The sequence below is a fragment of the Dendrobium catenatum genome, unplaced genomic scaffold (genome assembly GCF_001605985.2).
Source record: "Dendrobium catenatum unplaced genomic scaffold, ASM160598v2 fragScaff_scaffold_1553, whole genome shotgun sequence".
Classification (NCBI taxonomy): Eukaryota; Viridiplantae; Streptophyta; class Magnoliopsida; order Asparagales; family Orchidaceae; genus Dendrobium; species Dendrobium catenatum.
In genome coordinates this window covers 1,089,125-1,103,962 of record NW_021320015.1, presented here as the reverse complement: position 1 = coordinate 1,103,962, position 14,838 = coordinate 1,089,125, and the positions used below count along the sequence as shown (strand labels likewise).

Genomic DNA, 14,838 nt, shown 5'->3' with positions numbered 1-14,838 from the left:
CCAAAAATATTTAAAATTGAAATCATCCATCTGTACTTAAAGCAAAATCCATCCACCCTCCGCAACAGTTTGCCGGGGTGGACAAATCAAAATCTACTTCAGCTCACAAAGAGCTAATGCCTAGTCGAAAATATCACTAGGATCCATTCTCAAACAATCTCTTGCCAGTAAGGGCGTGGTACGTGTCCTCTAACCGGCAGTTTCGCCGCCAAATGGCACTGCAGGTAAACGGTTATGACCCGGGGCCCTCTGAACCGAGTGGTTTTGCCGCCAAATGGCACCACAGATAGCGGTTATGGCCAGAGCCGATACGTTCCTTAATGGCGTTAAATCCTTGAGATATGAATCAATAGGATATGATCGATAGGGCACAAAGCCCTCTGTTAGCTAAGGTGGATTTAAATTTGTCCCCTTAGACAAACATTCAACCCCGGTCTATAAGGTTCCCTTGGACGAAGCAACCCATGGCTGCCGACAAGGATCCTTCTGTCAGGTTGGGTCGACTACCTCCTCTGACTAAGTAGACCAGGGACCACGATGGCCCGGGATGACGGAACCATTGGATCTTGATCGGGTCTATCATCCATTCCCCCACCATCAGCTTTAAGTGCAGGATGGTGAAATTTCTACTTTAAATATAAAATCTTCAAATTCCCAACTACTTTCCAAAATTCCCAAATTCTTAATCATTTTCAAATTTCCAAATCCAATCATTGTTGTTACTATATGCCAGATAACACGTATATTCTACGTATCTGATTGACGACTAGCCTTAATCGAAAGTTCTCTCTCGTGATCGGGAGGGGTAATTAACTATAGGGGCTTGCGCCTATAGGAAACCAGAACTCAGATCATAAAGTCCTCACAAAATGAGGGCGAAATCTCTGGGTAGTGTCTTATCTACAAACCCATCTGCCTTCCAAAATTTACCTCGGAACTTAGTTCGTTAAAACTCCCTCGTCGAATAAGAAAAGCGAGTGGAGGCCGGGGCCGAATTTTCGGAGCCCACAGATTTGAACAACGGATTTGATTTGAATTTGATTTGATCAAATGATTTAAAGGAGTTTTGAATTTGACATGCTTATATCATTGATAATTGATGATTGTCAATGATTGAATAGATGATCATGTGATAGTCAGTAGTGACTGTCAAATGAAGGATTTGGTGTTTGATTTTTCTTGGATTTTTGAGTTGATTGTGAAGATCAATGATTTGAGGAAGCTTTGATTTCGAAATGATCATATCACTGACAATCATTTGGTGACTATCAAGTGATTGATTTGATGATCAAATGATAATCAAGGGTGACTGTCAAGTAATGATTTTGGGGTCAATGATTTGATTACTATACCAAAGCACAATGCTGAATTGGATTTTAAGTTTGGAATGGAGTTTAATGATCTATGTGTGGGGATTTGATTTTTTATTTGGAGAATTGACCTCACTCAAAAATGAGCTCAACAATCTTCATTATAAATTTTGTTACATGGCTTTCAAATAAATCCCTAGATGCCTATTGTATCAAATATGTTGGCACAATATAGATCCTTGGGAAAAATCTACAAATTTGTAAAATAAAGAGGTGCATACTATGCAAGTGTGTACATATGTACGTGCAGTGGGCATGCTATAATAATATAGGCTATATGATTTTACTAGTTGACAAAAATCATCAAATAAATTAAGCCAATTGACTTAGGATTGATTCAAAGAAATGTGGCAAAATTCTTGGAGGGAACTTTTGAATTTCTCCTCATTTTGGTTGGAATCCTAAATTTCCACAAATTAAATATGAGTTTTATTGTTTAGGAAGATAAAATTTTAAATTTTTTTGGGCTTTAAATAACTGGGAAAGACTATGTTAAGTTGATTTTGTGCTCAAGCTACAAAAGCTTCCTAGTGGAATATAGTCTACCTGATTTTGTGCTCAAGCTACAAAAGCTACCTAATATAGTTTTCTTCTTGAATAAAATGTGTTTTGATAACTTCTTCATTTTTCCAATCACTTGTTCAATCTCTAACCTCATTCAACGAGGGTATTGCTTACAAGCAAGAGAAATGCTACGTCTGGAGTTAAACCATTCATTATTGCATAAATACAAGCAAAGCAATCATGAAACTTGTACAAATTTCCACTAATCTTTCTATATTGGAGTCAGAGCATAAGCCTTTGACAAAGGCATGTCAGGGTTCCACATCCAAGCCTAGATTGATTTCACGGAGCTCATCAATTACAGCACGAACACCTTATTCAAACTTGTTTGGGGCCTCTTTCTCTATCATCATTTGGGCCTTTGCTCTTATTTACAACAATAACAACATAATCATGCCTTTATCTCCATTGTGTCATATTAAGAGGTAAATTCTCATTTAAATTTAATAAACACAAGTCATTTCTAGTAGTTTCTAACCAAATCTTTTTAGGTCTACCTCTATCTTTTTTAACATAAGCTTGACTAATACATCTACTCTTCTAACCAGTTCATCGAAAAGTCAATATTTTATGTGACCAAACCATCTAAGGTGACTCTATCTAATCTTATCTGCCACTGGAACTACACCAACCATTTCACATATATACTAATTTTGAATTCTATCTCTTAGTGTAAAGCCACGCATCCATCGGAGAAGTCAACAAAGAATAATTAACTCAGTTCTGATTTCTACTTTCATCTTGTTAGATGGTTTTTCCTACTTTTTTCTTCCTAATCAGTCTTCCTCCCATAACCTTTTGTGACCTTCAAATGAACCCAACGCTGATCCAAAATTGCAGTGCCAAAATTGCAGTGCTTTATGGTTCAGCTTGTACCAAGAGTAGTCTTCTTCTAGTAATGAAGTGTCATCAGGCTGTGGGAGAAACACTTCCTACCATTTAACTCATTCAAAGTGTCACGACCCGGCCCGGATGCTCGATCTAATGAGGCGGGTACGAAAAGTCGGACGATAAAATTCATTAAATATAATACTATATCATTCATGATAAAGAGCCACTAAAAATACAAAATATATTTTACCTGTTGTCATTTGCACCTCGTCTTCTGTAAACATGTTCTTCTCTTTCAGCCATTATTTCTTTAGGAACTTACCTGAAACATTTAAACTCATGGTTTGAGTTTACTAAGTAAACTCAGTGGGTAACTATATAAATTGATCATTATAATTATAGATTAAGATTCTTCTATCCTTTCTTAACCGTACTTCTTTCATTTCCTTAACTTATACTTCTTTGGATATTTTTCATTTATATCAATTTGAAACAATTGTTATCTTTAATATTTCATTTATATTTCTTTTTCCCATATGATTTGTACAGGAGTACCGTCTCAAAGTACTAAAAGGTACAACCTTTTCCATATGATTCCCTTTTCCCAATTCCATAAAAATTTTCTTTTCCTTTTTCATGCACGAGTACGGCTTCCCCAGCCAGTACCATAAGGGGGTGACTCCTGTCATTTTCAATACCCTTTTTCTTTATTCTCTTTTTCTTTTCTTATCCTTATTATTACCATTTCAAATAACATAATTAACATGTATTTTTATAAATATTTCTTTTCTTTTTTCCATAAGCTTTTAAACCTTTATAACATATAGATTCTTTCTTAAGACTATAAAATCATAAAGGTTTGTCTTCAACATTTAATAATATAAGATTTTTAATCAATTATTTAGAAAATTGAAATCATAAATAAAACATAAATAATATAATTTACCCACTTTAAACTTTTCAGGTCTTCGATGCTTGATCTACTCTTGAATCAATTTCTCTTCTTGTTGAATCCTCGCGGGATCAACACTTATGACTTGATCTTTCACTTTCTAAAACCCTAATTTCAAACAATAACTTCTATTAAAATAATATTTTGATTTAAATTCTAAATATCATTAAAACTGAAATTGGAAGGAATTCACTTACAATTTTGAATGGAGACTTCTCAAACTCTCAAAATCCTTCTTCTCGAAATTTCCTTTTTCTTCGCTTCAACCTTCCTTATCTTTCAAGAAACATATCATTCACTTTGATGAAGTAAAGGGAGAAAATTTATACGAGAAATTTGAAAGAAAATCAACAAACCTTTCCCTTAATCCTTATCGTCTGTTTCTCTCGTTCTTCAAATCTCTCCCAAAACAACACTCTAATAATGATAAGAATGAAAATGAATCATTATTTCCTGTCATTGAAAACAATCGCGTGCTAAAATTAGAAAAACGAAACTCACTTTGCTCTCCCGCACGAACGCTCCGTCGCCCGACCCTCTCTGTTTCGTGCGAACTGTTCTGTTCCGCGACCCTCCTGTTCGCGGTATAAAAAGGGTGAGCAGGCCGGTTCAGTTGAACCGGCCGGAAGAACCGGTTGTCACACCAAGTGTGCTCTCCTTCATTATTTTTAATAGAACTTTCCAGTATTTATTGGCATTCAAAATTTGCTCCGAAAGTCCTGCATTTTGAATTTTTATTGACAATTATTTTAGCTGTTTCACATTTTTCCATGCATTCTATACCTCTAGTGATCATCTTATGAAGTTATTAACGGTATTTTAATTTCAAAGTTGTAATCAATTATGATAATCTAACCTTTTGCAAAAAAGGTCTAATGTGTCCAGCAAATGATTATGATGCTGATACTCCTTTATGTGCTTCGACCTGTATTTATTTTCTATTTTGGTATTATTTTGGGTTTAGCATAACCCACAATAAGGTTCTATGATGGACTGAGACTTTTTTTGTTGTTGGTGGTGGAATGAGCTTATTATGGTAGTTTCTTATTGGAATTAAAGTTTTAATGCGTACCTACTTCCACTTTTCTATGTGTTTTTAAGGTTTAACGTCATACTTTTTTTTCATGGTTGCCCACTTTATAGATTGTTTTTTATTTTTATCATACCTTCACCCTTTACCAATGATGCCTTTTTATTTCCAAGGTGCCCATTTATATCTCATATATCAGCGACAGTCAATTCTTGCTTAACCTGAACCATCAGGAAGACAGTTTCTTTACATCGACCTCAGCCCATTTCATCATCCTCTTGACTTTCAAAAAATTCCATTAAAATGGTGTGAAGGTATTGCGAGGTTGCATATTTTTATTGGGCAGAAGATGTTAGCATTTTTCTTATGGTGTTTCTAGGATTGGCTAGGGAGGGGGAGAAGAAGCTCATAGACTAAGGCTTCGTTTAGGACAATTTTTTGGCTGCTTTCTAAAGTAGTTTTCTAGTATAAAAAATTCTTAAATTAGAAATTTTTGTACTAAAAAATCATTTAAGAAAGCAATAAGAAAGTTGTCCCAAACGAAGTCTAAGTGTGGAAAGGGAGCAATAGGCGAAGAATCAATGGTTAAAAAAGGTTTAGATGATTAGATTGAGAAGGTATGAAGCTGCTGGATTAATAATGCAAAGTTTAGGCAGAGGAAGGGCGAAAGTGCTTTGTTTGGAGGATGCAGCTGAAGAATGGAACAGGATGGAGAACCTGCTGTTAAGATGACAACTAATTTACTATTCAGGCTAAGCTCCAAATTTTCCATTTGTCAAATATCTTTAAGTTTTTATACAGTTCCTCATTCTACTGGATGTGTAGTCATGAATGAAGACACAACTTCAAATTATCTAGTGAATTGTCTGTGGTGTATGTTGAACTGATTTTTGGCAGAACCACTAAGTAGGTTTCTAAAGGTTTAAAGGAGAAATGGGGCACTTAGACATTTTTCTTTAGCAAGGCAAAGTGTAAGCCTTTAGACCTATTGAGAGGTAACCCTAAAAAAAAACACATTTAATTTAAAACAGTTCATAATCATGTCATAAACTATCAACATATTAAATTAGTTCATTGTAGAAGTAAAAAAACAGTAAAAAATATATTTAAAGGAAACCCAAAAGAAGTAAAATAAAATAATACAAATAAAATTTTTAAAGAAAAATAATAAAATATTTCAAAGAAAAAATTTCTTCTTTTTGGGGGCTAAAAAACTTACATTCTTGGCTCACAAATGCACACAGCCGCTCAATCTCTCCCAGACTATTCAGTCCCTCATGACGCTCCCCACTCATAGCCCTCCACGCTCAAAGATTCAGGCAACCTACTCATAGCCCCTATCTCTTTCTTGTCTCTAAATCCTAAAATAAAAAATTTAAATTAGAATATGTTATAAATTATATTAGATATATCACAATATCATATAACAATTTTTTTAATTTCTTATTATATTATAATTTGAAGCATACATCTCAAACTCATCGAGGCATTTAGCTTCAAAGCATATGCCTCAATAAAAAAAGGCGTAAGACTTACTCAGATCAGTAAGGCATGAGCCTCGAGGCAGTTTTTGGATGCCTCATGATAAGGCAAGCCTTGACGTGTGCGCCTCAAAGGCCTTTTTAATCCATGGGTTTCACTGATTCATGCTGACTAGTTGCTATACTCTACAAGAACCAGCTTTAAAGGGGGTTGCTGTACATCAATTGCACTGATTAGGTTTGCAAACAATTACTATAATTTATGCTATTATGCTAGAATTAGATGCAATGAAAAAAGATCCGGTGATGGCAAGGCAGCTTGGTATGAGCAGTTGACAATCGCTTCATTTACAGTAGTATCTTATCTTTCTATTGTTATTTACACATATGGTATGCTTTATGAGCTTTATGCACTGTAACCCCATTAGCACCTTATGGATTTTCAAGTCCAAGAACTGATTTTGTCATCAACCTAAATTTTTTATAGCTTTCTGGAAGGGGATCTTATATTTTTGGCAACTTAAGTATCAGTGGGAGTCTAAGAGCTCCCTAACAAGAGTAATCTTAGAACTCATAGCATTGAATCTCTAAATTTATAAAATAACATGTGGTATCTCAGTTGAAGATTATACCATCATTTTGCTTTATGTTGTTGGATTCATTTATTTTTTAGTTTGTGCTGGATTAGTAACTATGCTAAATTTCAGGCGCACATAGAGCATGAGGAGCTGTATGCTACCAAGGATAACTGAAACAGTTTAAAGTGATTGTGCTATCGATCATCTATTTTAAACCTTTTAGAGCTTCATCTCATTTGTCTTTGTCCACTTGAAGTTCAGTAATTTTTTGGTCTTCATTGCTTTTTCTTTCCTCATCTTGCCTATGTTGATGTAAAGTATTGTGTTTGCAATATTATAAAATAATGATCTATCTAATGATTGGTAAATACATTATCTCATGTTATCTACTGTGGTGCACGCATATGCTATGTAAGAAACTACTTGTACTTCCTACAGCTCCCTTTTTATTTTTCTATATTTATTTTTGAGATTTCTACCTATACTTTTCCCTAATTGTTCTACCTTACTCCCAAAACATATACGTCCAATTAGTATGCTGCATAGATCACTTCTGCATGGCATTTATTAGCATCTGATGTATAGTGAACCTTATTAACGAGGTCTAGGGCTACCTTGAGTAAAACGCATGGAATGATATTAATGTCTAGTTTAACAATTATAATACGCATATGTAATATAAACATGCTCAATTTTTTTTGCATGGATAACTTGTTTTCTATGACTGATCCTGCTGTTTGCCTAAAGCCTCGTTCCGGAGTGACCATTATGTGTCAGAGTTTGTTGATTGTCTAACATGTCAGCTATGTCTGATATCTTGGTATTACAACAATAGCAATAACATCAAATCTTTATCCCACTACGCGAGGTCAGCTACATGAATCCTTTTTCTCCATTGTGTCCTATTAAAAGTCAAATTATCGTTTAAATCTAATAAAGAATGATCATTTATAATATTTTCTAACCAAGTCTTTTTAGGTCTGCCTCTACCTTTCTTAACATAAGTAAAATACAATACCTCTACTTTCCTAACCGGGTCATCGGAAGGTTGCCGTTTTATGTGACCAAACCATCTAAGGCGACTCTCTCTAATCTTATCTTCTATTAGAGCTACTCCAACCTTTTCACGTATATGCTCATTTCATATCCTATCTCTAAGGGTAAAGCCACTCATCCACCTGACCATCCTCATCTCTGCCACACTTAACTTAGTTTTATGTTTCTCTTTTAATGGCCAACATTCGACACCATAAAGCATTGCAGGCCTTACCACCATCTTATTGAATTTTCCCTTAAGTTTGAGGTACTTTTTTATCACACAAGCCCGATGCATTTCTCCACTTCAACCATCCATCTTGAATTCTGCTGATAATATCCCCATCTATTTCACCATCACTCTGAACAATATATCCAAGATATCTAAAACATGTACTCTTATTAATGACTTGATCATCCAAAGTTACAGTCCCTTCACTAGGTCTATTACTACTAAAATTACACTCAATATATTCTATTTTAGATCTACTCAAGCGAAAACATTTAGACTCTAAGGTTGACATCCATAATTCAAGTTTACCTTCAACTCCCTCTCTAGTTTTATCAACAAGAAGAATATCATCAACAAAAATCATACACTAAGGTACATCCTCTTGCAAATGTCTAGTCATAACATCCATGACTAAAGCAAAAAGATATGGGCTTAAGGCTGATCCTTGATGTAACCCAACCGAAATAGGAAAATACTTGGTCAAACCACCTTGCGTTTGAACACAAGTAATAGCTCCTGCATACATATCTAGTCTAATGATATCTTGGTATTAAATGCAATAAAATGGAGAAGTTGTCGTTGATAGAGGTGAATTTGTTTAATTATGGAAACCCAATATGCCGTCTCAGTTTGTTGCATATGTCAACTAATCAACTTGCTCTTGCTGCTAGTATCTTACTGCATGCAGTGAAACATGCGTCGTGACATCTTTGGCATACATGAAGGCTTATTAGGCAGCAGTTGAGCGGACCTTCTGTGTCTCTCTCCTCACGTCACTTTGCATGATCTTATTGTTTTGTTGTTATGAAAACTTATGTTTTTTCTTTTGACGCTAGTTATGATTCATGAGTTGTGAGATATATGCTGATTTGGTCTGCAGCATTTCTTTGGCAGTTCAGGCATAAACCTATAACAATGCCTAAGAGTATTTGATTCACGCAGCATTGTTGGCCTGGGAAAAACTTAGGCTTCGTTTGGGACGGCTTTCTTACTGCTTCTTAAAGCAGCCTTCTAGTACAAAAATTAATTTTTCTCTATTAAAAAGTTTTAAGTTGAAAGCCCTCCCAAACAAAGCTTTAAGTTGAAACTTGAAACGTGTTCCTTCAGGTGTTAATCCTTTTGAGGGCAGAGGTTGTGTAAGTGTTAGAAGTTTCAACTGTTACAGTATGAAAATTGATTTTGTTATTAGCTGTTTTCTGATCAGCTCAAAGTGGATTCTTGGCGATATTTATGCAAAATCCATATTCCTTGAAGCTTCTGAAAAATACTTGAAGACCATCCAAAATAATTCTAAGGATTCAACATCCTTAGTTAAAGAAATTGTTTTTCTTTACTTCTTATTTTTTAATTTATTACCGAAGTAGATTTATGCGGCTGACCTCTACTTTGTTGAAGTTCATTACGACCAAATACGCTTATTGGCCTTAAGTTTTGCACAGGAGAAAGGATGCACTGATATCAGTGTACAACTGGTCAGTCTACTCGGGCATTCAATCCTATGTTTTAATGACAAATTACGTGCAGGACGTCATAGAGTCTGATTGTGTGGTATTCAAAAGGAATCGTAAGTAGAGCCAGAAGGAACTCATTGGTGAAAGGTTATGGGTTCATCATTCGTTTGCCAAGTCTATTTTTATGGCCACTGCCTGTCTTCATCCTCCTAATTTTAGTTTGATGCTCCTTTAAATAAATCATTTTCTTCCTTTACTATAAAGAGAGCAAGGGGCAGGACAATGCCAGGAAAGCATGTTTAAGGAATACCCTCTTTTTGATTGTGAGGTTTGCAGCTTACATGTTTCAATATGTTGAGTATTTTTAAATATTGATATTCATATGGTATACTTCTACTTTGTTCTTGTATCCATTCTTCTATTATACCTTCAGTTACGATATTTAATTGAAATTCAGATATTATATGGAGAGGTATGCAAGTCAAGTTGAGGGTTTTTGTGCAATCATTGCTTTTCTTTTTTCCGTCATAGATTCATCGTTAAGATGTGTGACTTAGCTTCTGAGGATTCAATAACATAGGAATTAGCTCAGGTAGAGGATAAACATCAGCTTTGAACATTCGGCTATGAAACTTGTAAAGCTTGCCTCCGACACAAATCTTTCATCAATGAGCCATTTACAAAACTGTACTTTTGACAAGAAGAATACCAAAGGGGTATAAAAGGGTAGTACAAGGTCATGATTGAGGTCTTGTATTGCAGAGTTGATGGGAAGAAAATTAACCGGGACACAAGGTTGGCTCTCTTTAGAACTCAAACTGGTTAAGGTTTTCATTAGCAAAACCATCTTGGGCTCACATTCTGTTATAAATTCAGAACATTGCACTCTTTATGTCTTAGATGCTTTATTATCCTTTGTTGTTAATCCATGCATAGTCAGTTTATGATGCTGTATTCCTCGATGCTTAATATTGCCAGCACCTTGTCCAATGTAAGTTGCTATATCTTAATTATCAAAGCGCTTTTTCCTATATTTCCTAACTTTGCAATCAATCAGAAATACCATTTTGATGTTGTAACAATCTGTATTTCCTGTTTTGTGCAGTTCGGTTTAGTAAAAACCATTGACTGTTGTAATACAAAGACACTTAATTGATTCCTCTGAGATTTTGGAGATGAATCGTGACAATGTATGGAGCCATAGACTCCCTGATCCTTGCTTAAATTTGGGTAATTTCTGTCTGATATTATTATTATTTTCTTAACTAATTGTATTTTCTGCATTTTCTTCTAAGAAGTTTGATAAACTCCAAACCAATATTTCTTTGTAGGCAATTGCATTTTTATCCTCGCTGAAGAAAATAAAGCAGTAGGCAGTGCATCAAGTTCCATGGCTTATCATACCCTAAACTCTAACACAAATTTCTCATCAAGTTCCAATTCCGATTTGGTGAACTACAGAGCAGCTAATACAGGACTATCATGTGATCCCCATATACACCACTCTTCTGTCAACAGATCTTGTATAATTCCTCATATTAATACAAATGGTGGATCTTACGATAATCAGCTTGAAATTAGAGTCTCAACTAATGCCAGCAACTCTGAAGCAGACTATGAAAGGGCGTATTTTAAAAGAAAATCCTTTTCGCATCCCATGGCTCTTGATGGAAGAAACTCAGATGAATATTACAGTGCTAGAAGCTCAAATGGAGTTTCAATTTCATCTGATCAATATATGCCAAACCCAATCTTAGGGCCTCATTCCTTGCCCCATAATTCAATCTGCTTGCCTCCTGGATACACAAGCAACAGACCCTTAACTATTGATGAAGGATCCGGATGTCATAGAAATGTTAGAAGCCGGCATGGCCTTTCCCTTCATATGGAAAATAACTTGATTGGTCCTCATGCATCAAGCAGCCTGTCTCATCACTTTCATCAAACTACAAGCACTTCAGGTGATGCAGCCATGCCCTTGGATTATGGCAGAAGGTTTCTATCTTCAGGTAGGTAATATTTTATTTCATTTATTTATGGTTGGTTTGGTGGTGTGAATTATCTTTTCATCTTTCTGAATTTGGGCCATAGGTTTCTTCCATCATGAAATGAACCAGCCCATTGCGAGCAGCGGGGCTGACGCCGATATGGAAATTGCTGAAGGATTTTCCTCAAATATAGTTTTGAGTCGGCATAGAGCCACTTTAGTGCCAACCCTTGCTGTTATTCCAATGCAAGATGACATTAACTATGGGCACAGACTAAATCCTTACAGTTCCTCTTCAAGCTATACTACTGTGGGATTGCCAGGGACAGTGGGGGATGCTAGACAGTTTGGAAATGAAGTTTTGCCTCATTTGAGACATCACAGGAAATCATCAATACTTGGGCAGAGTAGCGAAAGATATGGACGGACGAGAAATTCTTATGATAGTTTAAGCTATAGAATGAACGCTCTTGCGAATGAGGAACGTGCTCATGGTAGCTGGAATGATGAGGTGATCTTCCTTTATTGGATAGAGTTCCTTCAAAAGAATTTTGATATTTCAAGCCAAATTAAAAGCTTTAACCTACATGCAAACACTCATGCACATATATGGAAACATAAATATATGTATACATACTCGTACATATATGCTTATAAATTTCATTCGAGCCAAAAATTGATTTGATATTTGAGCTATCTTGGATTTTCTAGTCAAATTCACAGGCTTACATGTAGGGGTGTCAATATTTGATCCGACCCGAAAACCCGACTCGAACCCAATCCAAAAATTCCGGGTTAGGGTCAACCCTGACTCGAAACGGGTCGGATTCAGCAAATCGACCTGTTTAAAAAATCGGGTTGGGTTCAAGTTGACCAAGTAACCCGAAATTGACCCATTTTGACCCGAAAACCCGAGATTGACCCGTTTTTTTTAACCTGAAAACTAGCAATTTTTAGTCCATCCTGAGTCATTCGGCTCGTGTCGGGTTGACCCGTACCCGGTCAACCCGAAGCAGGTCGGGTTTGGGTTGACCTGAATAGTGCCGGGTCAGTTTCGGGTTCGACGCGAACCCAACCTGTGACCCCGAAATTGACACCCCTACTTACATTGCACTTCATTTTGTGAGATTTTTTGTTTTTAATTTAAGCTCAATGATTACCAGTGAAAGACCATCTAGATTCAGGCTAGCCATTCAAATTTATGTAGGTGTTGAAAAATGTTCATTCCAGCTTTTTTTTGCTCGCACAGAAATTTTTTCTTTTTTCTTTCCTCGTGATGCCGTGCGTCTTTAACTTGGGCTTGCAGAGTGCAATGATGATCGATAGATCAATATTTAATGACCATCATACTATGCTTGATCAGCATCGAAACATGAGAATGGATATAGACAACATGAGCTATGAGGTTAGTGAGCATCTCCTTATGGAACTTCTAAATATTTATGATTCTTGGCTAAGCATCTTCTGTTTGATTCAGGAACTAGTTGATTTAGGTGAAAGAATTGGAAATGTAAGTACTGGCCTCTCTGGAGGTGATATGGCCAAGTGTTTGACAAGTGCGATATACTCTTCTGGCGTGATCCAAGATGTAGATGAAGGGAGCTGTGTGATTTGCCTAGTGAGAGCTATTATTACACTGTTACTTTAAGAATTTGTTTTTCATTCTTCTAATTTAATTTGTTCTTTAAACTTATGGTAGGAAGAATACAAGGAGGGGCAGAGCATTGGGAGGCTGAATTGCAGACATGATTTCCATTCCAGATGCATCAAGAAATGGCTTCTTATTAAGAATGCATGCCCAATTTGCAAATCTGCTGCTTTAGGAGACAAAGTAAAAGGCAAACAGGTTCTATTGATGTAATTTTAGTAAATTGCTAGAACTTTATCTCATAATTATCTCATCCTTGTAAATAAGATAATATTCAAGTAGAGATTCATGAATATTGATAAATTCAAATGCTTATCGTTTCTTAAATGTTAATGGTGTTTCTTCCGTTTGGTATCCAGCAAAGTTCACATCAGATTATTCAGGTGCATGCTTGACCTTATTACTTTAGTTTGCACTTAGTTTGAAATCCTTCGGCTTTGTAGTTATTATGATTTTCTTCTTTCTACTGATTTCATATAAAAAATCTTTTGACTTTCCTTTTTTTTTTCTTCTGAAAATAGCTAAATCTCTTAGTTATTTGTCTGTTTGAATATTTTTTGTGTTAAGACGGTGTATCTTCTCATGAACATTTCTAGCATAAAAAAAATTTCTCATGGTTTAATCTCTTTTGCTTAATAAATGTCAGTGTTGTTATTCTTGTTTTTTTTATAAATGTCAGTGTTGTTTTTTTTTTTTTTTTTTTTTTTTTTTTAGATGTTGAGTGTTGAAACACTACACACAAATGGAGTCATTATTATTATTATTATTATTATTTTAAATACAGTCATTACGTATGACCTTTAGAATAAGTGGCTAAACATCAATGATCACGTCAACAGGCGGATAGCCATGTTCTTTTAGATGTGATCGTTAGAAGAAATTATTCTCTGTGGACATTGGATGGGAAGAATTGTCTAATTTGTCTCTGTGAACAGAACTATACTTTTACTGTTCATGCTGCATTTTTATTGTCACAGAGACAAAATCGAACGGTTCTCATCTTTTGGTGTCTGCACAGAATAATCTCTCGATCTTTAGACTCTTGTAAATGCCAATAACAAAAAATGCCATGTTATGCAAATGAGTAACTAGAGATTTGGAGAGGGAGGTAATACTAGAGAGAGAATTAGTGATATTCTGTATCACCATTTGTATTTCACCCTCTTATCTGTTTAATACATTTCTCTTTGTTTAGTACAACACCTATTGAATGCTTACTCACTCCCAAACAATGGTGTAACCATGCAATGTGGAGTGGCTCTCATCCTTCTTAGATTTGAGAAAATTTTGTGTATAACATAAAAAATTTTCCCCCTCAAAAAATTTCCTAAATCTATTTATCCTGACATTTGAAATCCTAATTTTGACATTGCCTATATATATCAATTTCTGGGTCTTCTTAGATTGTTAGATAACATAAAACATCAGTTTTTTGATGACCAAATTAGAAGAATAGATGTATTAGATCCATCTTATATTGAGAAAATAGAGGCAGATCTAAAAATATATATGATTAAAAAGTTTTAAATTTTTTTTTTATTAGATTTGAAAGAGAATTTAATTCTTAATAGAATACAATGGGAAAAAAAAAATTCATGTAGCCAATCTCTAAGGGATAAAAACTTATTATTGTTATTGTGGTTTACATATATCAATTTTACTTAAGATGTTGAATTTCA

General features: G+C 35.2%; 1 protein-coding gene across 11 annotated transcripts in view; it reads left to right on the top strand.

The window, feature by feature from the left end:
- Positions 1-13,513, top strand: part of LOC110101426 (E3 ubiquitin-protein ligase MBR2) — a 43,173-nt gene extending 29,660 nt beyond the window's left edge. For 9 of the 11 annotated variants that reach the window (XM_020829342.2, XM_028700547.1, XM_020829324.2 and 6 more), the window contains 6 exons: positions 10,630-10,754; positions 10,856-11,533; positions 11,616-12,022; positions 12,818-12,916; positions 12,989-13,129; positions 13,211-13,513. In XM_020829342.2, the coding sequence (XP_020685001.1) occupies positions 10,700-10,754; positions 10,856-11,533; positions 11,616-12,022; positions 12,818-12,916; positions 12,989-13,129; positions 13,211-13,372 (1,542 nt within the window). In that variant the 5' untranslated portion in view covers positions 10,630-10,699 and the 3' untranslated portion in view covers positions 13,373-13,513. Of the gene's footprint in view, positions 1-9,858; positions 10,516-10,629; positions 10,755-10,855; positions 11,534-11,615; positions 12,023-12,817; positions 12,917-12,988; positions 13,130-13,210 lie in introns of those variants that run through there. The other 2 variants (XM_020829347.2, XM_028700548.1) reach the window with 2 other exon arrangements.
- Positions 13,514-14,838: the final 1,325 nt, after the last annotated feature.